The 25,990-nt window shown below is 40.7% G+C and overlaps 1 protein-coding gene across 3 annotated transcripts; it reads left to right on the top strand.

Moving 5' to 3' along the window:
• The first annotated feature begins 6,997 nt into the window (after positions 1 to 6,997).
• Positions 6,998 to 24,002, top strand: LOC115358248 (aquaporin-4-like). Of its 3 annotated transcripts, none has more exons than XM_030050137.1 (5): positions 6,998 to 7,037; positions 10,668 to 11,145; positions 14,304 to 14,468; positions 18,632 to 18,712; positions 21,188 to 24,002. In XM_030050137.1, the coding sequence occupies exons 1-5, from the start codon at positions 7,003 to 7,005 to the stop codon at positions 21,473 to 21,475; spliced, it is 1,047 nt and encodes a 348-aa protein (XP_029905997.1). In that variant the 5' UTR covers positions 6,998 to 7,002; the 3' UTR covers positions 21,476 to 24,002. The 3 variants fall into 3 exon arrangements, with proteins under 3 accessions (XP_029905997.1, XP_029905998.1, XP_029905999.1); XM_030050138.1 differs by lacking the exon at positions 6,998 to 7,037 and adding an exon at positions 7,063 to 7,113; XM_030050139.1 differs by lacking the exon at positions 6,998 to 7,037 and adding an exon at positions 7,483 to 7,550.
• The last annotated feature ends 1,988 nt before the right edge of the window (positions 24,003 to 25,990 follow it).

Here is a 25,990-nt window from a genome sequence, read left to right as displayed (position 1 = left end):
GAGCGCTGAGGATAAATACTGGAAGACTTGTAATGAAGGAGATTTCTTTGCGGTTTGGAGACACCCGGTGTAGCGTTGATTAATTCTACAACAAATAGGCAATCAATCAAACTGCATCAGCCGTCATATCACAGTGGACCAGATTAAAATTTTAATAAAAGTCTAATATCAGGCAGTAAAATAAGATATTGGACTTTGACTATATACTGGACACTTTAAAAAAAATCCCTTTTTTCCAGCTTCTCCAGACTGAGACCAGATGTTGGACACCATTTCCACCTCTGGATGTCCACTGGTTCAGTTCCTGTGGGTAGCATTTCCTGTTAGCTTAGCATAAAGACTTGAAGTCTATGGGAGTCGCTAGCCTGGCTCCGTCAAGGTGAAAAAATCAACCCGACAGCAGCTCTGGATCTGTCTTACTTAACACGGTGGATCATGTGGATTTGAAATCCACAGTCTGGGTAAGTAAAAGGTATTTTGCCTAAAACGTTGGAGTTTTCCTTTAAGTTTAAAGTATTTCGATGATATCTGAAAACATCAAGGCATTGTGTTCAGGAGTTTCAGCATGTGATTTGTAATGCAATCCACATGAATACTAAGAAAATATAATATGATGACTTCTACACTGCAAAAACTCAAAATCTTACCAAGATTATTTGTCTTATTTCAAGTCAAAAATGTCTTATTCCTAGTCAAAATATCTCATTACACTTCAAATAAGACATGATCACCTCAGAAGTAACTTGTTTTTAGACAATTGTCTCTTGTTTAAAGTGAAAATTTGCTTGAAACAAGTGAAAATTTGCTTGTTTCATTGGCAAAATTTGTTTCTTGTTTCTAGCTAATTTTCACTTATTTCAAGTGAATTTTCACTTTTTCCACTGGCAAATTTTGCCAATGAAACAAGCAAATTTTCACTTGTTTCAAGTGAAAATTCACTTGAAACAAGTGAAAATTGTCTAAAAACAAGTTACTTCTGAGGTGATCATGTCTTATTTTAAGTGTAATGAGATATTTTGACTAGAAATAAGACAAATAATCTTGGTAAGATTTTGCGCTTTTGCAGTGTATTTGGTTTTGTTTGATTCTTTTATCCTGCTACTGATAACAGGCTTCAGATCACTACCATCTTTTATCAGGCTGTGATTTTTTTTTGCTTTTTAAGACCAATTGTAGACAGATTTTTGTCCAAATCATTTTTTTCTCATTCAAATGAGCATTGTAGGCAAGTGTAAGTGATAATGTACAGCTCTGCCTCTCGTTATCACAGAATAAACCCCATCAGTCTGGTACTCTGACAAAAAGAAAGTGTATTTTTGCATGCAGCTGATGGGCCGGTCCTTCCCATGAGCGTCTGTGGAGCGCAGAGGCTCCATCCATGCAGGGTCCTGAGTGAATTTAAGACGCGTGAAGAGTTTTCCAGGCCCTGCCAGCCCCACGCTGCAGTTTCTGTTCACTGACACTTTGCTGTGGTTCCTCAGACCTGCAGCCCCCCGCCGCTCCCAGCCGCCCTCCCAGACGTCCCACCAGCATGCGAGGCTTCACACACCATCTTTGCTGCAACTGCAAACAGCCGAAAACACGGTGACGTGCACGAGCGGGACAACAGAAACCAGCTGATCCTGGAACAGCCTCAGGGCCCGGGAGAGACGGCTCCAAAACATCGACCGTCACCTCTGAGAGCGGCCGGAGAAACACCAACCACAAGACACACAGTCAGTCAAAGTGTGTGTGGAAATCTCATTACTCTGATTTTTTTTCTGTTTGTTTGTTTGTTTTTGGAGGGGAGGGGCTTACTTTGCTTCTAAAATTAGTGTATCCTCTTCATCTTATCCAACGGTAAATTTGATTTTATTCAAATTTTGGTGGTGGTGATATCATCATCTGCTGATTTTGGTTATTTATAGTGATTATTATGATTGTATGAACAATGTTTATTATATTAAAAAAAAAACAATATATAGTAATATATTGGACTAATATATAAAGATGGAAGTCTAAAAAGCTGCCCAAAGCAAAGTCCAAAAGGAAGTCATTGTCTTGATTTTATTTTTTAATCACTTCTACTTGTTTTATTTTATTTGCCAGTAAAGGATCCAGTAGATATTATTTTGTATCGTGTCTCTGGAAGCAGCACCTTGTTTTCCACAGTCTTTGTCTTCCTCATACGAAGGAAAACACACTTCATGTCTAGCAGCTGAATAGCAGGAGTGTTTTCTGTATGTGTGTATGTGTATGTGTGTGTGTGTGTGTGTGTGTGTGTGCCCTCAGCACATCTCTCACACTGGCCTCAGGTCAGTTACAGATCTGATAGCATCAGTTTGTTGTGGCGTTTCCAGGCTGGTGCCAAAACAACATGTGAGGCTGTTGTGGACAGACGAGTCCACGCTGACGTCCAGGCGCCGCCAGCGTCCAATCAGCTGGCCGGCGCTCCTCCAGAGACGGGAGGACAGTGAGACCTCTCACTCTCACACTACTTCTGTCAGCGTTTCTGGAAAAAATAAATAAGGACGCTTCCCTGCCAAATATTATTTGGAATGGATGTATTTTTTTCTTCCACCAGTAAAACGACATGTTTGAAATCTGTCTGATCTCAGGAACTTTGACTAAAAAAAGACTTAAATTATTTTTAAGGTCTTCTGGGTGACTTAATGATGCAGATGCAAAACTGTCTTCTGTGTTGTGTATTTTTTGTCATAATAAAAATGCACCACATGTATATAAAATTTAGGCTTCCTGAATTTATATGAAGTGAGTTCCTCTCAGCTTCCTGCACGAGCTCTACGATGGGCAGCAGCGAACTTTGACCCGAGTTACACGTCGTCGTCATGCCTCACAAAAGACACAAATTAAATAATCGAGTTGTTGAAATTGTTAAATTACCAGTATCGGCACAACCCAGACTGCCGCAGTACCTCTGAGCAAAGCTCTCAGCCCACATGCATTAAGGACAGCTCGGAGGTTGGAGTTCAGATCCACAGACCGGCCTGCAACATGTGGGGAGAAAGAGAAATCAGTTTGAAGATGAGAATGTAAAAAGGCCAGAAGTCACTATGAAAGAAAAACAACAAGAATAAAAGTGAGATGCCAAAGAAAAGATGTTCAGTGAGAGACGGGGAAATCACAAAACCTCAAAAAACGACTCGACTTTTCTCTCTCCGACTAACTTTTCCACCGTCTTCAGACGCTCCAAAGAAGCAGAAGCTTTTGGAAACTGCATCCGGAGATGCGATGCACTGCAAAAACTCAAAATCTTACCAAGATTATTTGTCTTATTTCAAGTCAAAAATGTCTTATTACTAGTCAAAATATCTCATTACACTTAAAATAAGACATGATCACATCAGAAGTAACTTGTTTTTAGACAATTGTCTCTTGTTTCAAGTGAAAATTTGCTTGAAACAAGTGAAAATTTGCTTGTTTCATTGGCAAAATTTGTTTCTTGTTTCTAGCTAATTTTCACTTATTTCAAGTGAATTTTCACTTTTTCCACTGGCAAATTTTGCCAATGAAACAAGCAAATGTTCACTTGTTTCTAGTGAATTTTCACTTGAAACAAGTGAAAATTGTCTAAAACCAATTTACTTCTGAGGTGATCATGTCTTATTTTAAGTGTAATGAGATATTTTGACTAGGAATAAGACATTTTTGACTTGAAATAACACAAATAATCTTGGTAAAATTTTGCGTTTTTGCAGTGTGGTCAAATTTATTTGTCACCAAAAACGTGAAAACAGAGGCGGCGAGGAAGAGGAGGAAATGTGAGCGTGAGCTGCCTGCATGGGAACAAGGGGAACAGAAGAGGGAATGTAGAGGAAGGGATTTTTTTATCTATTATTGTCTTTTTCTCCAAGTTGCATAAACACTTGATTAGATTTATTTATCGATTTTTGTGCCGTCAGTCGTCCAGTTCATGTGCTTGAGCCTTAAAAACATGTGAACCAGACACTCCACCTCTTCTGATTATCAGTGGACTGGTGACCTGTCTGGGGTGTTTCCTCTGGCCCGGTGCATGCTGGGATAGACTCTGGACAGGAATAAGCATGTTAGTAAAACAGGGATGGATGAAAATTACTTCATAACTAAAAATATAAAAACACAATGGACGGTAAACACACACATATATGGAGTATATTCACTTATCAGCCCAATTCAGATACATAGAGGAGTATACCCACTTCCTCTTTAGTGGCTGCCCATCTACACAATAATATACCGACCTCAGCAAATACCTCTATACTACCGAAAAAAGGTTTAAAAAAAAAAAAAAAAAAAAAACTAAAAAAAAAAAAAAAAGATAAAATAAATTGAAAATAGTGAAATCTGAGCCTCCATCAAAAACCTGTGGAGGAATTTGTGTATGAATATAAAGCAGGACGCTGCTGGGAGAGAGGAATCCTTGTCCTTGGACGAATAAAGATTAAGTATGTGCGCCGTGCTGCGTTCAAGGACACACCGGTCACGAGACACTTCACACACACACAACAGCAACGCAGATGCAACCTGGTTATGGACAGTAAGATCTCACTGCACACTCCCCCCAACTCTGCCTGTACTCCTCCACAGAAAATGAGATTGTGTAATGCTTACATAACAGGTAAGGCCCTCAGAGGGGGTGGGGGGTGTGGATGTGGAGTTAAAAAGTGTGTGTGTTGGGTGTTGATTGTTGGGTGCAGTGGGTGTGTGCAGGGAGAGGGGGTGGGCGGCTCTGTCGGCTTGCATGAAGAGGCACGGACACTGCCAGCTTTGTGTTTAGAGCCTCCAGTGTGTGTGTGTGTGTGTGTGTGTGTGTGTGTGTGTGTGTGTGTGTGGTGGGGAGGGCGCAGGACCGCAGGCACACAAGCTGTTGTGTTTTGTATTTTCCAATCTGACATGCGTGTGCGTTCAGAGCTGACAGGGCCCACACGGACTTCGCTGTTTTGTTCTGTAAGCGGAACAAAATGAGTCTGAGCTTGATGTTGTTGTTGTTGTTGTTGTTGTTGTTTTTCTTTCTAAACTCACTGTCCGTTTGCTATAAGCATCACAATCCACTCCATGACCCACTCAGACAGTAAAACTGCAAACATTAAATAATAATAATGATAATAAGTATTTAAATATGAACTGTAGTTTGACTGATTAGCAAATCAAGGGGATTGAGAGTGGTGGTCGAGCGAGCACACACACACACACACACACACACACACACACACACACACACACACACACCAAACACATGATCCCCTCCAGGCTACAGCTGGTGGAGATGATTAATTGATTAATCATTTAGTGTATAAAGAGTGAAAAATCAAACCAAAATCTGATGGGAACTGATTATGTCAAAGTGGTGCCATCAAATTGAAAAAAAAAAAAAAATAATAAAAATAATAATAATAATAATAATAATAATAAAAATAAAGTATCACTTTAATAAAGATATGAATGGAGAAAAGGAAGACAATCTGAGTATCTTAGTGAGGCTGGAAGCAGAAAATGGTTCTTATTTTTGCAGAATAAATCACTAAAACCATTAGCTGATTATTCAAATTGCAGTCATTTTTCTCTTGATAAACCAATCAGTAAATCAGCTAATTACTAATACTGACCTGCTGAATGTTTTTGATTACAAGAACAGGCTGTTTTCTTCAAGATCCAGTCCAATAATTTCACATCTGTGAGGGAAAAAAAAAAGTTTTGATGGGTTTCTTAAGTAAAGTGTGAGATTTCTTTCACTTCTCACAGTTTATCAGATGTTTATGTGCTTTTTTTTCCTCTGGACTTTTAACCAGCTCTTGGTCGACTGAGGGGGTGTGTGTGTGTCCCTGAACGCATCATGAGGCAGCACCTGACCTAATCCCTGTGCCTCACCTTGGACTTTGAGATTTTTTGGATCCACAAAAAAGTGATGTTGGGATTAATGTCTTGTGTTTTGCTGCTGAGTGGTCCCTCGCTCTGTGCCTCCGCTGCATACCAGCTCGCTCTTTTTTTTTTTATTTGGGGGGAAACAAACGTCCAGTGTCTGAGCAGCGCTAATTGAAGCCCAGTGATTTTGGCTCCATCAGCAAACGGTTGGCAGGCTGGCTGACAGATTCAGGGCCTCCTCACTAACGAAGCATGCAGTCCTCCAACCAATTAGAGCGTTCATTAAACTCCGGGTCTGTTTGACATCACCAGCACCAGGAAGTGGACTAGACTTTTTTTTTTTTTTTTAAGCAGTTTGATTTTGTTTACAAGCAGAGGGAAAGTTTCTCAAATGGAGTTGCTCAACAATTATAATATTTTAGTATTACAAATTATGTGTTTGGAAGGTAATTATATCACACACAGAAGACTGCAAGCTTAATTAAATTTTGACAAATTAACTTGGTCCTTAAAATAATGACACAGTATTTGTATTTTGTCATTTTGTGGTTTATGCAACAAAAAAAATCCATCTGAGATTCTTTTTTTTTTTTTTTTTAAGATTATAGGATTAAAAAATTACATTAACCATTAATTTAAGGTTTGAATGACAGTTTGAATGGCTGCCTGCCTGTTTCTGTAACTCAGCAGTGTGACTGATATGTCTACCTGAGCAATAAACAGCAGAAATCTTAAATTACTCTGTTGTTTTTATTATTGTAGAATTTATATATGACACTGTATATATGAGTTTAATAATTGTGTGATGGCTCTTTAGCTCTGAAACACAGCAGAATCCCTTCACTGCCAAGCTCAGATGATTCTCCACATGATCTGTTTGACAAACTGGGAGAATTAAAGCAACGCTGAGCTCGTACATTAACCTTTTCACAATAAGAGTCTTTTTTTTTTTTTTTTAAGAATTTATGCTTCATTTCTGTCCGCGGCTGCTTCTCTTCTCAACTGGGTCAAGCTGGGATGGAGCAGACGCCCCCCCAAGACACACACACACACACACACACACACACACACACACACACACACACACACACACACACACACACACACACACGGCAGTGCTATAAAGCCTCGCACACACCCACGCAGCGGGCTGGAGGAGTCATGACAGAGAGCGGCGGGGCTCTGGAGCGCCTGAGGTGAGTCCAGACGCGTAAAGACGCGCCGGGGATGGAAACTCATTTCTGCAGCACCAAAAATATCGGCGTCAGTTGGGTATGAAAACGTCCGGTCAAAAGCCAGAGCTGCGGCTGTGTTGCTGATAGATGGAGAGACTTTGTCCCTAAAGATTTAAGGTCGTAGCTTTGTCGCACAAATTCGAGTTTTTGGAGGATGGTTGATAATCAGCGCTCCCAGACGCTGATTAGGAGAATTTTGCGTTTTTTTTTTTTTTTTAATGCAGTTCAGAGTGTGGGAAAAAAAAGTTTTCCATGTGTCTTTTGCGCCACCCCTGAGTGTTTGTTAGTCTAAAGTAAGTTTGCATCTGAGTGAGCTGCCGTGCGGGACACTTTGCGTGGTTTTTCGGGGCATGCTGAGCAGGGCAGGCTGGTGTTTGGGTGCAGAGCAGGTTGACAGTATCCAAGTGTCAGTGCAGCACACACACCGCTCCAGCCGGGCTCACCACGGGGAGTTACAGCAGAGCTCTCTGTCCGGTTAGTAGTCACCACTAATACTAATACTAACCCTAACACTAATATAGCAGCTAAATGATAATAACAGCAGCAACAAGAGTTTCCTGTCAGTTTAATCGTTATTTCTGATTTTCTTACCACAGCAAAATGTTCAGAAGTTCATTTTACTAGACTAGGCCTACAGTAGGTCTATACTTCTTCATAACTACACATGTGAGTATTTTGTTTTATTTTTGTAATACTTGCAGAATGCACAGGTGTTCTCTGTTTTAACAGTTTTGCAAAGAGTATTGAACGTGCCATCAGGGTTGTCTGTATTTTCAGTGGTTCAGTCACAGGGAATGTGTATTAGTCACAAGCAGGCTCTATGAAAAGTGCACAAATGGAAACCAACTAGCTCATTTAACACAGTTTAATCAGCTGTGATGGGCTGTTTTTACCATGACAAGCAGCCAATTCAAACAAAAGCTAATAGTTTGCCAGAGTTTGTTTTACTTTAGTGCACTTGAAAAATACATTTAACCTGCACCTCATTTTCATCAGGATGCTGCTGGTATTAATGTCACCCCTGTCACTGCTGCTACTGTTTGGCTGCGTCTGGTCTTGTCGTCTGCCCCGGATGTGCAACTGAATTAGAGAAATCTTCCAGCCTCTGGGAGAATATTAAGCTGCTGGAAGGCGGAAACAGCTTGAGTCAAGATGTTCTTGGTGCCACCAGATGTCTTGGACTGAGCTGGAGGGACTGTGAGCACCTCAGCTCATCTCTGAAGCGTTTTGTCGCTCCTAACTTTGTTTTATTTTTATTTCACATGTTTTGTGCTTGATGTTGTTTCTGCAGCCTTGATGCCTGTCGCTGCTTTGGTTCCTCTTACAAAAGAGATTTTTTTTTTTTATCCCAGAGCAGCGTTCCTCATAAATAATAGTTAAATACAAAAATACTACTTGTCATTCTGCCACTACTGCTACTGCTATTCCACTGCTACTAGAGTTACTTCTGGCACTACTACAACTACTACTACCACTACTGCTATCAGTACTATTCAGTAGTCGAGTTGTAAAAAAAAAAAAAAAAAAATTCAGGGGAGATGGTCAATTTTTTTCACTTGATGACAAGTGAGGATGGCAGTTTTACAGGGGGGGGTGATTTTGACTGTTTTTATTTCAGGGGGGATGCCATCCACTCTCATCCCCCCTCAACTCGAGTACTGGTACTATTACTGCCACTGCTGCTGCTTCTGGTTCCAGCATCACTGATACTACAAAGTATTATCATCTTAATATTAATCCCTAATCCATTGGAAAGTTCCCACAAAAGCTCAGCTGATTATTAACACCAAATTTCTGGTGTAGTAATGACTGATAATTGATTATTTTTTATAGGTTTGTCAATGTGATCAAATATTAAATGTCACCAAACTATCAGTTTAGAGGTAACAAAACAACTCGGTCACTATTTATGTGAACGTATGAATTCATCTTGCAGTGACACTGAAAACTAATGTAATAAGATAAAATCAAGTCTTCTTCTTTGGTGGCAAAAAAGGAAATTGATACTGGCATGGGGTCGTGACCCTGGCTAGGACAGACAGGTATTGAAAATATTCATTGTTTGTAGGATTCAGCACCCAGCATTTAAAACACACTGAAGTGCAGGTTAGAGGTTAGAGTACATTTTGAACTGTTAATAAGGTCAAATCACCAATAACAGGTCAGAAAAGCTTTCAGAAACATCAGTAATATTTGTTGATATTCTGTATAAACCCCACAGCACACTCACACAGAGAGCTTGTGTGAAAAAAAAAAATGTAACCCATCAGAACTGACGTGTGAAAATGAGTAGAGGACGAGTTTCTCTGCTGCTTTGAGGAGGCAGGACGTTGCAGCCGGTTGCTTACCTGCAGACGAGGTGACCGTGATGTAAGAAGGAAACAGGCTTTGTTTTCATTTGAGACGTGGATTCAAAGAAAATTCTGGCCTTGGATTCGGCAGCAGAGGACTGTGAGAGATTTAGTCCAGCATGATCGGAAACCTGTGACTGATAGTGGTCGATACCGTTTCAGATATTCAGAGAGCAAAGTGGCCGATTGCTGATTTCTAAAGCCAATATCTTGTTTTTTTGTTGTTTGTTTGTTTGTTTGTTTTCATCTGATAAAATAATGATAATAATAACAAATGAGACACAAAATGACTGAAAATGAACATTTACGTTGAACATTTATCTAACACTGATGTTATTAGAACGGCACTCTGTCTGCAGTGCATCTGTTTTAAATAAAAAGAAATATATCAACTAAATAAAAGGCAATCAGTAATCGCTGGCAGTCAGCCAACGATTAATGGGTCTGTCTCTGGTGATGAATCTCTCCTCCAACATTTTTCATTATTTGTTTACTGGATGCTTCTTCTAAAGTGATGAGCCTTGTGTTTCAGCAAAAGATGAATTTTAATTTTGAGCGCCGCTTGAGAAAAGCAAACTGGTTGAATTCGGTTAACATCAGTGCCAGGAGCACCGTGTTTGAAAAAGTGAGACATGTTGACATGTTGACATGTTGACATGCTGACATGTTGACATGTTGACATGTTGACATGTTGACATGCTGACATGTTGACATGCTGACATGCTGACATGTTGACATGCTGACATGCTGACATGTTGACATGCTGACATGCTGACATGCTGACATGCTGACATGCTGACATGTTGACATGCTGACATGCTGACATGCTGACATGTTGACATGCTGACATGCTGACATGTTGACATGTTGACATGCTGACATGCTGACATGCTGACATGCTGACATGCTGACATGCTGACATGTTGACATGTTGACATGCTGACATGCTGACATGCTGACATGCTGACATGTTGACATGCTGACATGCTGACATGTTGACATGTTGACATGCTGACATGCTGACATGCTGACATGCTGACATGTTGACATGCTGACATGTTGACATGCTGACATGCTGACATGCTGACATGTTGACATGCTGACATGCTGACATGCTGACATGCTGACATGCTGACATGCTGACATGTTGACATGTTGACATGTTGACATGTTGTGTGTGCAGCTCCTCACTTCTGTCCTCTCCTCTTTGTTTTCTGTCCTCTCTCGGTCCTCGGTCCAGGACGTGTTGGTCCCGGTGTGTCTTCCCCTGCCGTGAGAAACCCTGTAACATCCGGCTGCCTTCCTGCTGCACTCGAGACAAAGCCATGACCGCCTTCAAGGGCATCTGGACGCAGGAGTTCTGGCGCTGCGTCGGGGCCGAGTTCCTCGCCACGCTCCTCTTCGTGCTGCTCAGCGTCGGCTCCACCGTCGACTGGGGGGCCGTCCAGCAGCAGCCCGGCCCCCCCGACCCCCCCGACCCGGTGCTCATCTCGCTGTGCTTCGGCCTGAGCATCGCCACGCTGGTGCAGTGCTTCGGCCACGTCAGCGGAGCACACATCAACCCGGCGGTCACGGCGGCCATGGTGGTGACCAGGAAGCTGACTCTGGCCAAGGCTGTCTTCTACCTGCTGGCCCAGTGCCTGGGGGCCGTGGTGGGGGCCGCCATCCTCTACGGGGTCACCCCGGCCCTTGTTCGGGGGGGCATGGGGGTCAACACGGTGAGGTGGTTTGTCAAGGTTGGGCTAATTTTCTAAAAAAAGGCATTTAAATACTTATTTGTTATGAACCCCCTCTTACCTCCAAAAATCAGGATAAGTCAGGTCCATCTCCTGTGAGTGTTCAGGAAACCAAACACTTGGATTTATGGCCAAAAAATTAAATTATGGAAGCAAAATTAGCACTTTGAGGAGCTGAACATAACTGGATCAAATGGATAAATTACACTGGACAGACTGTAATTTTTGGGCTACTCCACACTAGGGGTGCAAACCTAACTCCACCTCTGGGGGGGTCAAGTCCTCAGTTTCTCAAGAGAGGGTGGTTCACCAGTATTAACCAATATACAATATAGAATGCACACGCTGGAGTAGTCGCACGCCATACACTACACCAGGGCTACTCAACCCGCGGCGTCATTTTTATGCGGCCCGCCACTGTCATATAATAAAAATATTATTATTCTATCTAATTTTCAGTCTGTGGACAATTCATTTCTATCACTAACCACAAGAGGGCGATAATGCATAGGTTATTAACCTGTTTTGATCTACTGACCAGAAGTGGGCGTGTCTCACCTTACAGCTGATGGACAAGCCCACACTGGTCATGGTGTGTCAGGAGGCGGTTTTACAGGACTTGACTTAATTACCATGAGCACAGAGGGAGAGCCCATTTGCAGGTTCCATTTGACAGCATTTATTATCTTTCTTTTGCATTTCAGTCAGACAGGACGAAGATGAGTGGTGTCATTTTCTACAACAAAATAAGCCTTCATACATACATACAACTCAAATCTTCACATATCTGAAATACAGAAATGAATCACCAAAATCACATCAATCAAAATACCAAATGACATCACTACTGAGGCTACAATGGCAAAAGAAACATGATTGTAACATCAAATAAACTGAGATAAACTATTCACTCGACACACTCAGGAGCTAAAACCAAAGGGCTCGTCCTCAGCTGAAGTGATGATAATAACACACCTATGTGAGCTGCTGACCTCAGATCACACACCTGTGCATGCTGAAGGAGTCACATGACCTCCACCTCCAACCACGTTCACTGATTTTGTTTGCTTCATTTTGTCACACAGGAAAGGAATTAAAACTAATATTACAGATGTTACAGTTAAAACCGCCCTGAAGTTTCATGTTCTGCAGCACCGAGGACAAAGTCACATGACAATACAAAAATAAAAACAAAAACAAAACAACACATAACAGCTACACAGACACGACAGGCGAGAGGACGGACTGAGTGAGACGGTGTGTGTGTGTGTGTGTGTGTGTGTGTGTGTGTGTGTGTGTGTGCTGAGCTAAAGTCAGTGGTTGCAGGTGTGTCCTTCCAGATATTGTTCATAGGCCTGTGAAATGTGCATTAGAGGTTTTTGAGTTAATGGGATATGGGCTCTCACTCCAGAGTTCAGTGTCTGTATGAAAAACATGATTTATGTTCATATTCATTTTCAAAAGCCGGTGTTGGGATAAAGTTCACATGAAACCGCTCTGGTGATGCCGTCCCTTCCTGTGTTGTGTCTCTGAGGTACGGCAGTAAGACAGAGTTTATTATCTAGGATGTCCAAGTAAAATTTAATGTTTAGATTATTGGTGTACCTCTGAAAATGCGGAGTGTGTAGATGTGCTTCTGAGATTTGACCTGATCTTATTGTAAACGTACGATTTCTGCTTGAGCTTCTTTGCTGAATTATGAACGTGGTTTCGATCGACGGGGTGTGAATCAAGAAACACTCCAAGATATTTGTAGGTTTCGGCGATACCGTTTGATTTTCAAAATGAATCAGACTCACAATGTCCTCCGCCTGTTTTGTGCCAGAAAGCAAACACTGGTGTGACATGCAGAGGGAGGCTCCCAGCTGTGCTCTGGTTTCTTTACTTTAATAAAACTAAAGCCTCAAAATGAATGTGACAGTAGTTTAGTGACGTTAAAACACTACATTTCAACATTTAATTAATTTAATTTAATCTTTATTTAAAGTGTAGAATCACTATGCGACATGGTCTCAAAAATATATATAAAATAACATGTAACATCATATGTCATATATCATTTTTGTGATGACGGATGGAGTAGGGGTGGGCAATACAGACTTAGAATAATATCAAAATATTTTATGATAATTTGCAGCAATGATATTCAAGACAATATGAAAAAAAAATGACACTGTACAGTGGTGGGAGGAATAGTTGAGCCTATTTCTTATTTCACATCTTAATTCTAGTTGCTCCTCCGCCTTTTTGGTCCATCTTCACGACAGCCAGGTGAGCTGCCAGGTGAGCAGCAGCAGTGGAAAGTGACGTGAGACTGAACGACACTTCCTTTGTCCGATAATCTGTCGTAGCGAGGCGTTTAAGGTGCTGTAAAGGTCACGAATTTGGATATCCAGGTCTACTAATAACATGTTCCTGAGTGTGTGTCTGGGCAAGCCAAAATGCTGCTTTCATGTTGAGTGAGAGATGTGATTCTATTGGCTCTGATGGGAAACCCTGAATGGGTTTAATTCGATTTGGGCCGTGGTGAAAACACTGAACTCCAGCTCTTTTTTTTTTTTTTTTTTAGCTTTATTTATATAGCACTTTAAAACAACCACAGCTGAAACAAAGTGCTGTACACAAATGATAATAAAACAACAAAACAGTAAGAACAGTAGAAAGAATAAAAACAATCAAACAAATTAAAACAGAGCAACGTCTGATGCTGGAAATTAAAGTCAATGTGCATAAATGAGCATAAAACAACAAAACAGTAAAAACAATAAAACAGTAAAAAGGATATAAACAAAGAAAACAGAGCGACGTCTCGTGCCGGGTTAAGAGCCAATGAGTATAAATGGGTTTTAAGACTGGTTTTAAAAATGGACAGTGAAAAGGCCTGTCTGATGTGCACAGGTAAGTCATTCCAGACTCGTTGTTGTTGGTGATGTCACGATATGACACTTTTTTCAGGTACAAATGTATTGCATGATCTGAAACGAGAGGGAGGCTGAGTATGACGGAATAAAACCGTGAATGAATGAATGAATGAATGAATGAATGAATGAAATAATAAGAACAGAAAAACGTAACCTGAGTGAGACGTCACGGTTTATAGCATCCTGACGCCTGTTCTCCGTGGATTTTGGTTCCTACAGGTGAACGCCGGCATCTCCGTGGGCCACGCCCTGGTTGTCGAGCTCTTCATCACCTTCCAGCTCGTCTTCACCGTTTTCGCCACGTGTGACGCCAAACGCAGCGACCTGAGTGGCTCGTCTGCCCTGGCGATCGGCCTGTCTGTGTGCATCGGCCACATGTTTGCTGTGAGTACCCACACACACACACACACACACACTGTGAGAATAATATAATATAAATAATACATTATAAATACTGAATAGTGTTGCAAAATTCCCGGAATTTTCAAAGTTGGAAAATTTCCATGGGCATTTTTGGAAATTAACAGGAATAAACAGGAATTTTGGGGGAATTTTTGGGAATTTATATTCACTGCATTCACCCGGTCATATAGATGTATACATAATAAACATTTTGGTTTGTTATAAGCAGATATGCATGCAAACATGTTACATTATAATGAATTTCCAGGGAATTTTCGGGAATTTTCCCTAGCTGAGTCAAACTGTGTTAATTCAGGCATAGGACTGTGTGCAGTACTGTTGTTAAGGTGTGCATATGAAGTGGTTCAAACTACCCATTCAAATGCATAGAAATGCAGGAAATTGAATGGTGATGCTGATGTGATGATCGTCTGTCTCAGTGGAAGTGCTGCAGCCTAGTGGAGTGTAGGCTACTGATTGATGATGATCAAATGTGCTCGAAATTATTTGTATATGTGAATCATGGTGCACAGTTGAATTTGCATTGAATCATGCAACATATTTGTTTCTACCAAAATGCAAAGTTGACTGTTTTTATTTAAGTTTTATATTTAAGTTTTATTTCACACACTTGGGTATGGGGATGATGATTTTACAGTTTGCTGGCATTGTGGCCTTTGGGTTAGAGGTGAGTCCTGAGTTCAGGAGATTAGGGTTTCCATTTCCAAAATGGTGATACTGATGTTGACATTCATTTAATTGATTATTGTTTATTGTTTATTCACCTTAACAAAAACAAAAATAAAAATTTCCAAAATTCCCAAGCTTAAATTTCCATGGAAACTTTTTAAAAACCTCATTCAAATTGATGACAAGAAAAAAAACGAAAATTCCCAAAATTCCCGTGAATTTTCGGAAAAATTGAAAAAAAAAAAAGTGACAGCAAAAATCTTCTAAAAATTTCCAATATTCCAGAGCGAAAATTCCCATGGGAATCTTCGAAATCTTTCCGGGAAATTTACCGGTAACTTTCCACCCCTTTGCAACACTGAATATTACCTGATGGTGTGCAGGCAAACATGCATGAAAAGAAATGTCAGCTGGACTGTTCAGTGCAGGGTATGCTAAGGTTAGACACACACACGCTCATGGACACACACACACACTCACACACACCACATAAGGCATCAGTTTCATCTCACATCCACACTGACCAGATTCACTTTCCATGGATTCACGTGTTATTTATTCACGTTGGAGTCTGAACTGCCGACTACAAATTACCTTTAAAATAAACGGGAGTGTGTCAGCTGACAGTAATTACAGCAGCTCTCTCTGAATCTGAACTTTTCATTGCTTTCAAGGGATGCCGGCTGCCCCCGGCTCGCTGGTAATTTGATCCCTGCTCTGCAACATCATTTAACCCTGCCTGCACGCCAGCGCCTCGCTCTGCCCGTGGCGCTAATCAGACTCCTGTTTGTGTAGGATGAGTCGGCTGCTGCTGTGAGATTAAAAGCGCCGCGCTCCGTCTGAGAAAGTTGATTTGTTTTTATGAAGACAAGGACAAACTTTGAGACGGACTGGAGGACGGTGAAACATCTTCGTAATTTGAGATTAACGGAAAGGAAACTTAGAATCTCTCCAAATGTACTCGTTACACTGTTAAAAAGTAAACAAATAATGTGACTATTTTAATGATTTAATCAAAGTGGTTTATAACGTTTGATTACTTTTTGATCACTTTTCTAACAAATGTTTTAAATTGAAGATTAAAACTCAAAAGTGCATTTTTAAACACAAACGACAACCGGCCTTGGCGTGCTTGGCTGATCTCAGGCCGGCTGCTCAGAGCCACACGCTTTGATCTGATTGGCAGAGGAGAGAGAGGCGGGGCAAATTCGAACAGGAGAACCAATCAGAAACGAGGCTCAGAGTGAGCGGAGCCTGTCTGGACATAGAGACGCTCCTGACTTTGACGGCGTCGCTCTCAGATTCGTCCCAGCGGCTTTTCTGAGCCGAGTCGCAACAGGATGAATGTTAGATTCTACATATCAGCTGTTTACCAAAAATAATATATTCAGATGTAACCAGTTTGTCATCACCAATATTTGATTAGTAACTGTGATTTAAATTTTTTTTTTTTTTTTTTGTAAGTAAGTAAGTAAGTAAGTAAAATTTATTTATATAGCGCTTTTCACAGAGAGAACTCACAAAGTGCTTTACAATAGACGGCAATAAAACAATATAAATATAAATATATATAATCAGTTTAAAAAGGTGATGCTAAGAAAATAAAAATGCAATAAAAAACAATAGAAACAATGTACAAAGGCAATACAAGGAAAGTGGCGTAATCCTATGGGAAAGCCTGTCTAAATAGATGTGTTTTGAGCCGCTTCTTAAAAATGTTGACAGTTTTGTCAGTAACTGTAACTGACTGCAATTAAATTTAGTTTGTACTTTAATTACATGTCACTGGTTACTCCCCAACACGGCTCGTTGGTTCAGATTGATTGGAGCAGGTTTCATCCCAAGATTCAAGATTCATGGGCTGTGTCCGAAATCACTCACTCACTCACTCCCTACTCACTATATAGGGAATTCAATGTAGTGGACTATATAGTGAACTCAATAGCGGAACGCTTCGGACACGACTTCGCTCGTTGTTCGGTGCCGTTAATTACGTCACGTTGCTTGTCCGCAATGCATGATGGGATATATTGTAGGGATGGGCATATTGATCCTGTGGTATCGATATATCGATACTCACATGCTACTCATTTGGCATCAATTTCCTTAAACAAATATCGATACTAACAAATAAGAATTGGGGGTGCATGCATAACGTTCAGCTGTTTTAGATAGCTTCCTTCACTTACTATGTGCCGACACACCCCTGAGCCTGGAGGCGTGTTGAGCCGGCCCGTGTCACGTGACGGCCCGACAGCACAGCCAGCAAGAGCGGCTTGAATGCGGGAGCCGGAGGAACACACAGAAAATAATGGCAGATTGGTCTTTTTTTCTTTTTTTGACAAGAAAAGTGCAAGAAAACAACAGTAACAGTGAAAATGTGCAAATTTTTATGTATTGACCATAATAAATGTGGCTGGATCAATAGTTGGTTGCCCACTTGATCCTCTCGAGAGTGTCACTGAGGCCAGAACTAGGCGGAAGCTGAAGGCCATACTTGAACATGAGGATCATCCACTGCATAGTGTGTTCAGGGGCCTGCGGAGTTCGTTCAGTGACCGGCTGTTAATGCCGAAGTGCTCCACAGAGCGTTATAGGAAGTCCTTTGTGCCCACAGTTATCAGGTTGCTTAATAGCACGCACTAGGGTGGCAATTAGTAGAGCACTACTTGCTGGGCCCTAGAGCATTTATTTCCCGTGCTTTTTTGTGTTTTTGTTAGGTGCAATATAAACTTACTTCATTCTTAACCAGTATTGGGACTGCAGCGATCCTTTAACTGCCCCTGATGTAACTCATGAATGTATTCCGTTGCTACGAAATATATATGTTATTATATGTTATTGTATATGTCTTATGCGCTGGTGACCTTTTAAATTTCCCTCCCGGGGATCAATAAAGATATATTATTATTATATTATTATTATTATTATTTATATTATTATTATAAATGGTCTGTATTTGTCATGTAATTTGTCTTAAATGTAATAATATTTTGAATGAAAAAAATTACCAATAAGAAATTATCAGTATCGGTATCAGTATCGGTATCGATGAAAATGCAAGAAAAAGTATCGGTATCGTATCGATTCCTAAAAGTGTGGAATCGCCCATCCCTAATATATTGCCCGGTTAATGACCGGTTAGTGACCATCGGATGTCCACTACATTTCGCGGTGGATTGTGGGATACATCCAGTGGACTATATAGTGAACATTAATAATCACTAAACATTCGGACACCCCTACAAAATGGCGTTATCACTATGTAGTGCACTATATAGTGGTTAGGGAGTGATTTCGGACACAGCCAAAGTCACAATGAAACTCTTCGTAACACAGTGAAATATTCCATATGTATTAAGATGACCACATTTTCAAGAGGAAAACTCAACAAATGTGCTTGAATACTTGTACTCAAATTCAGTGATACTGGTTTGGTTGGTCTCTCTCCTCAGATTCCCTACACCGGAGCCAGTATGAACCCAGCCCGCTCCTTCGGCCCGGCCATGGTCACCTGGAACTGGGAAAACCACTGGGTAACACACCTGTCGTCTTTAACTGGCTCATAAACTCACACACCACATCATCTTCCTCCTCAGCATCACGCCAGGGCTTTTTAAACCGGACTCTCAACACTGTGTCTGAAAACACAGGTTTCTTTGCTAAAAAGGAAATTTATCTGGTTTCTGTGCACTTTTAATTCATGATATCTTAAAAAAATAGAGTGATAGAGTTGATTATGACAGTCAGGGTTTCACTTTTTACGGCCAAAAGAGGTTTTTTGTTAGTTTTTCTTTCCCTTAACTGGCTGTAGGTTGAATCTCTGCTGTCTTGCATCATCAGTCACTAATAGAAAACAGAGACAGCAGACACTTTTGTTTTAAGAGATGCCTGTAAAATATTTTTCCACCTGTATAACACTTTAAAAAAGACTAGAAATGCATCAATCCGTCTGTTTTCTACGCCGGTTTATTTCTCACTCAGCACTCTCACAGGGGACTGGAGCGTATCCCAGCATGCATTGGGAATAAGGCAGGGAGGTTTTAGATACCAGAATTGTCTAAAACTCCTAAGGCGGTGGTTTTCAGTCCCGGGACGCAGAACCCTGCCGGTTTTCGCTTCCGCCATCGAATCAAGTTATTAGACTGTTTTACACCTGGAGTGCGAGGTGAAGGCAGGGTGGAAAAGCAGTGGTAGTCAATTCCAACACCAAAAAAAAAAAAAAAAAACCACTTTCCTTCGATTGGAAACTGACTCAGCTGACTTATTACGAATGCAGCGTATTCCTGATCCGCCGTGTCTGGCCCTCCTGACGACAGAGACCTTCCAGGTTTCCTCGGAGCATCAAAAACAACCAGCAGTTTCCGCACGTGCTCCGACATTACAGCATGTACACACGCGTTTATCCCGATTAACACAATGCAATTAATTAACTGGCACAGCCGTAATCCGTATTTGTAGCTGAGCTGATGACCCAGACTGTCAGAGCGAATAACGCGGGATATTACTCTGCCGCCCCTACACCTGCCTGCAGCTGTTCTAATTAAAAAAAAAAAAAAAAAAACTGTAATTGCAGCAAAGACCTTCCCAAGTCTTCACGGATCACCGCACTAAGATGCCGGTTTAGGCTTAAACGATGAACACTCGGCCACATCTCAAGTATTTTGATGTTGCATTACCCAAAGTACGCATTTATAAGAGTTTATCGAGGTTTATGTGATGATGCAAAAGGTCGTAACGATCAAAATCTGAAGCTGCGATGAGGCACCGGACGAGTTTCCAGTTTATTTCAAGATTAGATAAAAAAAAAATGCTAGACCCTGGCTTTACATGTACTTTTATGGTCTTTCTTAGTGACATACTTTGCAGGCACCAAGAGGGTTTGTGTGTGTGTGTGTGTGTGTGTGTGTGTGTGTGTGTGTGATGTCATTAACCTATTATAAGACAGCTACAGGGTCAGACATTTTTAGATCAGTCACAGAAAGCCCTGAACTCGTATGAAGTGGGTATCAAAGTGTACTCAGCCTTTAAAGATGCTCTGGTTTTTAAATGCCTCAAGGCCTGAAATGAAAACCCATTAAATCAGACTTTTTTTTTTTTTTTTTTTTTTCTTTACTGTCATTTGTACATAAAGCAGAAAAATCCACATTAAAACAGAGGAGGATGGACACCATACAACACGGTTTTTGGGCCGTCATTAAGCAGGATTTTGTAGTATATTTGTGAGTTTATTTCCAATCTGAGCACTTTTACCCTAAATAGATCAAATTAAAAGTTGATTTGCAGGATTTGACAAAATCCTGTGTACATATCAAAAAATCCAAAACATCAAAAAACATCAAAAAAAAATCTCTGTAAATTCTCTTTACCTCATGGGGATTATGTCATTCTGAGATTATATCTTTTCTAATCTAATTGTGTGTGGTGCAGCTGATGCAGCTGTTCTGAAACTGCAGAAACTTTACAGTGATGATTGTTGTGTTTATGTTATTAAACCACAGTGGTTCTACAAGTAAAATATATCCAGTGCTGAAACAGGTCAATCGATTAGGCAATTTCATAGAAAATTAATCAATTAATTTGGATAATTAAACAAAAAAATTGTTGTTTACAGCTTTGAAATACTAAGATTTGCTTACTTTTCTGTATTCATGTTTATCATATCGTATTATGTCATTTGGAAATTAGGACTGGTATTTTTATTTTTTATTTTGTTATTTTATTCTATTTATTATTACTTTTTTTTTTTTTTTTTCACTGTTTGCCAGACTTAGGAAGCAATTTAATGACCACTTGTCATTATTTTTAAAATTCAGTATTTAAGTGGATTAATTAATAATGAAAATGATTGTTGTTTAACTAGCCCAGTCAAAATCAGCATTTTCAGCACTGGTTTATATGCCTTGAAACTGGAAAGCTATGGGAATGGAAACTTCGAATATCCACTGGATGTTCACTCAGTGTCTTGTGTGTCTCTCCCGTGTGTGTGTGTGTGTGTGTGTGTGTGCCAGGTGTACTGGGTGGGCCCGGTGCTGGGTGGGACCGTGGCTGCTGCCCTGTACGAGTACCTGTTCTGTCCCGACCCGGAGCTGAAGAAGCGCTACTCTGAAGCCTTTTCCAAGACGCCGTTCACGTCCGCCACCAAGTACCGCGAGGTGCAGGCCGCCGCCAAAGAGCCGCTCTTCACCGTCATGGACGTGGAGCGAGCCGAGAGGAAGGAGAGGGAGCGGGAGAGAGAGAGAGAGAGGGAGAGGGAGAGAGAGAGGGAGGTCTCTGGGGAGGTGCTGTCCTCCGTATGACTAGTGAGGAATCACCAGGCCAGTGCGGGACGTCCCGCTCTGAAGGAGACCACCCTGCTGTAGAGCCCCAGCACACAACCAGCGACAGACTGCTTCCTCTGCATCTCACCTGCATTCACCTGTCAAATATGGACTTCAGGGGGAAAATTAACCCGTTCACCGTCTGTGAAAGCTTGTGCAGGTTTCCGCCATCATTCTGACAAATCTCAATCATGCACAGATCCAAACTAAATGCACCGAGAATAAAAAAAAAAATCAGGTCATCTGGGCTGCTCCCGAGGCTGTAATCTCATTTTTTTTAAATCCGTTCAGGATGGATCAAACAGCCAATCACCTCCCAGAAGCGTCATTATCTCTGGCCAATCATGTCCATCCAGCCGCTCTGAAAAGTTACCTGGACGAGCTTTTACTCTGAAGCCAAGCTGCTGTCGACTTAACTCTTTGAAACCCAGGAGCCCGTGGGTGGAATTTTATTTTGAAAGGTTTTTATTCCACCTTGTCACAAGTTCACTTTTTTAAAAATATATTTTTTCTGGAATTTTTTTTTTGTAATTTTCTTTATTAGAAAATATATATTTTGTATCTTTAGGATTGCTTTGTGGTACTTTCATGGACATTTTCTGGTAATTTAATTTCAGATATATATTTGTAATAATTAGAAATAGTTTTCTTGTTTTTCTCCTTTTTGTAGTTTTCTAGTAATTCTGCAAATCTTCTTGTAACCTTTAATTAATTTCTTACTAATTTTCAGGTCATTTATCGATAACTTGGTCACCTTTTTCCCCGTGTTCTTGAGAGAAATCAAGCGAGTTTGTTCCGGTTTCAAACAGTTAAGCTGAAGCGAGTCGTGGTGCATTCCCTTTTCTTTTTCACACATCATCAGACACACCTGAGAGAGCTGGTTTGTATTTATGACATCTGTCTGAATGTAAACATGACATGTGCGTTCCCGTTGTGCTCATCATGCATTCCTCAGCTTTCTCAGCTCATCTCTCCTCAAACTGTGAGGCATTTACTTTAGTGTTCAGAGGCATTACAGGACAAGCTTTAAAAGGCTAAACATACTTTTTTAAAATCTTCTAGTTTATAGTTTAACCGTCATAAACCATCAGATGTTGTTTCAAAAGCTCAGACGGAAAATTGTAGAGAAAAGAGATGAGTTCAGTTTAACAGATAGGGGTGTAAACAGAGCCGGTAGTGGGATCACTGGGCTCTAACATGACAAGAACAGGTATGATCCTGTTGGCACACACATGAATGAATGAATGAATGAATGAATGAATGCTCTGCTGTGGGGCCTTAAAACTGTGCTTTGAGTGTCCACATGGTGGTGAAATATCCTCTTTTCCTCCTGTAGTCACAGTCATTAGTGAAAGCACCATCAGGTCGCTTCTTCCTGGCGCAGGGATACTATATGCAAGTTTCCTGCAGAGGCGACCTGCCAGATCTACTTTCCAATTCAAACAGGCCAACAAAAAGAAAAAGAGCCGTTTCATTTCTTTGATTTTGACATGAAAACAGCACAGAAATGAACCACGTCAGCTGTGTTGAGATGAGAAAGTTCTGCGTCCCCCGAGGTCCCCCTGTTGGTTTTACCTCGCACATTCTGTAAAAAGGGAAATAGAGCCTCAACATCTGTGATTTGTTTAACTTCTGTATCCGTGGAAAATATTCTCAGATATTTTACAGGCGCTGACAATCACATTTTTATTCCAAAATTTCCAAATTTTTAAACTTAAAATGACTTCAGATAAAATAACTAGGTTGGTTTAGGCGACTTATTACAGTAACACTCTCGGTGAAGTACATCAAGTGTTTATAGGACATAAATCTAAGTATTAATACACCTATAATGTCTAATAACAGTATTTTTAACATCTGTAGTGATTTATAAATGTTAAAAAGCACATTTATAAGTGTTGCCATTATTATGATTTCATGCACATAGTGAATAATCTGTCATTTGCAGGCAACCCAGTGCTTTTTGCTTTGTGCAGACTATATGTTACTAATTGCTGACGCTGAAACAGAGGCGAGTCTTGTGTTACTATTAAATTCATTGCCCGTTATCTTCCTCAGTGGTTTAATTTTTTTTTTTTGCTTATGCACCACCGTGGCTTCAGGCTTTTTTTTTGCAAGAAACAGTTCTGAGCCTGAAAAGTTGTCCGGGGGGGGGGGGAATATCTACATTCTGTTCAATTGAGCATTTTATGAATGTGAGACGGCAGTGAGCCTGAAGTGAGAACGGAGAGCTGAAAGCCCTGTGGCGCGAGAACAGCAGCGACAACAAGCAGGTAAATTCTCGCTCCAGCTGTGAAGTCAGAATGTTTGTTTTTATTTTTTCATTTTTTTTTTTTACATGCTAAGAAGTTAAATTTCCTGTTAAAATCCTAAATCCTAAATGGGAAAAGCCGCTTTGAAGATATTGTCTACTGTGTCTACTGTGATCCTTTTCCCCTCTTACCTGCACAAATACAGCTGTCAGGCTCCTGGGGTCACAAACTGAATGTCTGGGGGAAAAAAAAAACAAAAAAAAAACAGTGTCTTTGGATTGATGAGAGATCGCCTCCTGCTGGTTGTATAAATGCACACAGCTCTGAATCCTGTACTCTGAACATTTGTCACCTTGGCTTTGACTTTGACCTCGGCTGTGCTGTGCTCCAGGGCTTCTCCAACTAATAAAACTGACTTTTTAATATTCACACACTGATCACACACACTGATGCACAGGCTGGCTTTGGCCTGCGCGAGTTTATATTTGATCTTTTTTTTTCTTTTTTTTTTTTTTTCATTCCAATGGAGAGAAATAATTTCCTGTGAACCAGAAGGTTAGGGGTTATCAGTCGGTTGTAAATAGTATTTGATTAGTTGATTCATTGATCTGAGGAATTTGAACCACACGGCTGCACATGCGTCTGTCCACCAGCAGAGGTCACTAACAGCTCAAATAAAAGTACTTTTCTCTCCACGGTGTTGTGCAGCTCAGTGTGACAAAACAGAAGCTCTCCTCATTTTCTCTGCTGCACCGCGTGTGTGTGTGTGTGTGTGTGTGTGTGTGTGTGAGACTCCAGCTTTGCTACATTGGAGGCTCCCCCATCCTTTGGCTATTTATTAAACTTTAAAGCCTAATTGCTCCATTTAAATTAATTGGAGAGAATGAATAAAACACAGCCTCATTAAAAGTTAAGTGACCAGAGCAGCAACGCAGACTCGACTCACTTTGATACAAAACAAACTCAACAGTTTGATCAATCAGTGAAAACCTTGGCTCGGCTCTCCTCCTCGTTGTTGTGACAAATGACTGGATAATTACAAATGAAACCGACTGGATTTGAGCTGCATATTTCACAAACGGAGCTGCAACGTGCTTTACGGACAAACAATTTTAAAAAAGCCAATTGGGTTCTCTAAGCAGTAAGGCGATGACGATTTCAGGGCGGGGCTACACAATCGTAATCAGATTAATACAACGTAAAACAAATTATTATGTGCTCACGGCTCTTTGGCCAGGCTGTGTCAGAGAGTTCACCTCTGCTTTTTAGTTTCGACCTTTGGAGAAGCCTTGACCTCCGTGGATCTGGTTTCCAACGCCGCTCACACACAAGATTAAATTATCAGTAACATCTTAAAGTGGGAATCCTCAAGATTTCTTATTTACTTATTCTTTTATTTCTGTAGTAAGTGTTCATCGCTGTGGTGTGTACTTTATTTGTTTGTCTTCATTTTTGCTGTAAGCAGCGTTGTTGATCAAACACAACAGTCAAACAGAGCGTGATGTCTTTATCTTTGCATTTCCTGTTGATGGAGTTTGAGCTTCTCTTTGTCTAAATAGCCTCTTCTTCTTCTTCTTCTTCTGTTTATTCCAAACAAACCCGTGTTGCGGCTGTTGCGCCTGTGGGTGTTGACATTTTAGCGCCCTCTCTCAGCGTACCAAGAGCCGGTTTCAAAATTAACACAACCTAATGGCCATTTGACCGGTGCTGCATAAAACACCAGTTTTGTGCTGCATCTCTGTTTGGACACATTTTCATCTTGGACCTGTTGTGTCCACGGCAACGGGTGCATGTGGAAACCTCGCCGTCGAATCCCTGCCTCATGACAGGGAGGCTAACAGACACAAATACACTGTGCAACACTCGGAAAGTAAAAACTCAACTGTCTGTTCGATACGGTCGTTAAACAATTTTATGTCATTTTCTTTTTTTTTTTTTCTTTTTTTTTAATTTTTGACAACAGAAAATACAGCACAAAAAGACACTATACAGTAAACAAACATTTGTACAGAACAATACAAAATCACAAGGACAAACAGCAAACAGACAACTACACCATGCAATAACATATCACAAAACAAAAGCAACAGCAAAAGCAAGACAATCACAAAACATGTTCACAACGACGACAGAGAGGGGATGGCCTTGTTCTGTGAGGGTGAGACACATTTTCTGTTTTATGAGAATATAACAAAATGAAAAACACATGTCCTCTCCTTAAACTGTCCCAAGTGGAGGCACA

The sequence above is a fragment of the Myripristis murdjan genome, chromosome 4, assembly GCF_902150065.1.
Source record: "Myripristis murdjan chromosome 4, fMyrMur1.1, whole genome shotgun sequence".
In the NCBI taxonomy this organism is placed as follows: Eukaryota; Metazoa; Chordata; class Actinopteri; order Holocentriformes; family Holocentridae; genus Myripristis; species Myripristis murdjan.
Note: the sequence above shows the minus strand (reverse complement) of the source record. Positions and strands in the feature narration are given on the sequence as shown.

Bases quoted from the DNA above. Each gene is read 5' to 3' on its own strand.
- LOC115358248 (XM_030050137.1), top strand. From the start codon at position 7,003: ATGACAGAGAGCGGCGGGGCTCTGGAGCGCCTGAG. The intron at 11,146-14,303 runs GTGAGGTGGTTT...TGGTTCCTACAG, and splicing joins GGGGCATGGGGGTCAACACG to GTGAACGCCGGCATCTCCGT. The intron at 18,713-21,187 runs GTAACACACCTG...TGTGTGTGCCAG, and splicing joins GGAACTGGGAAAACCACTGG to GTGTACTGGGTGGGCCCGGT.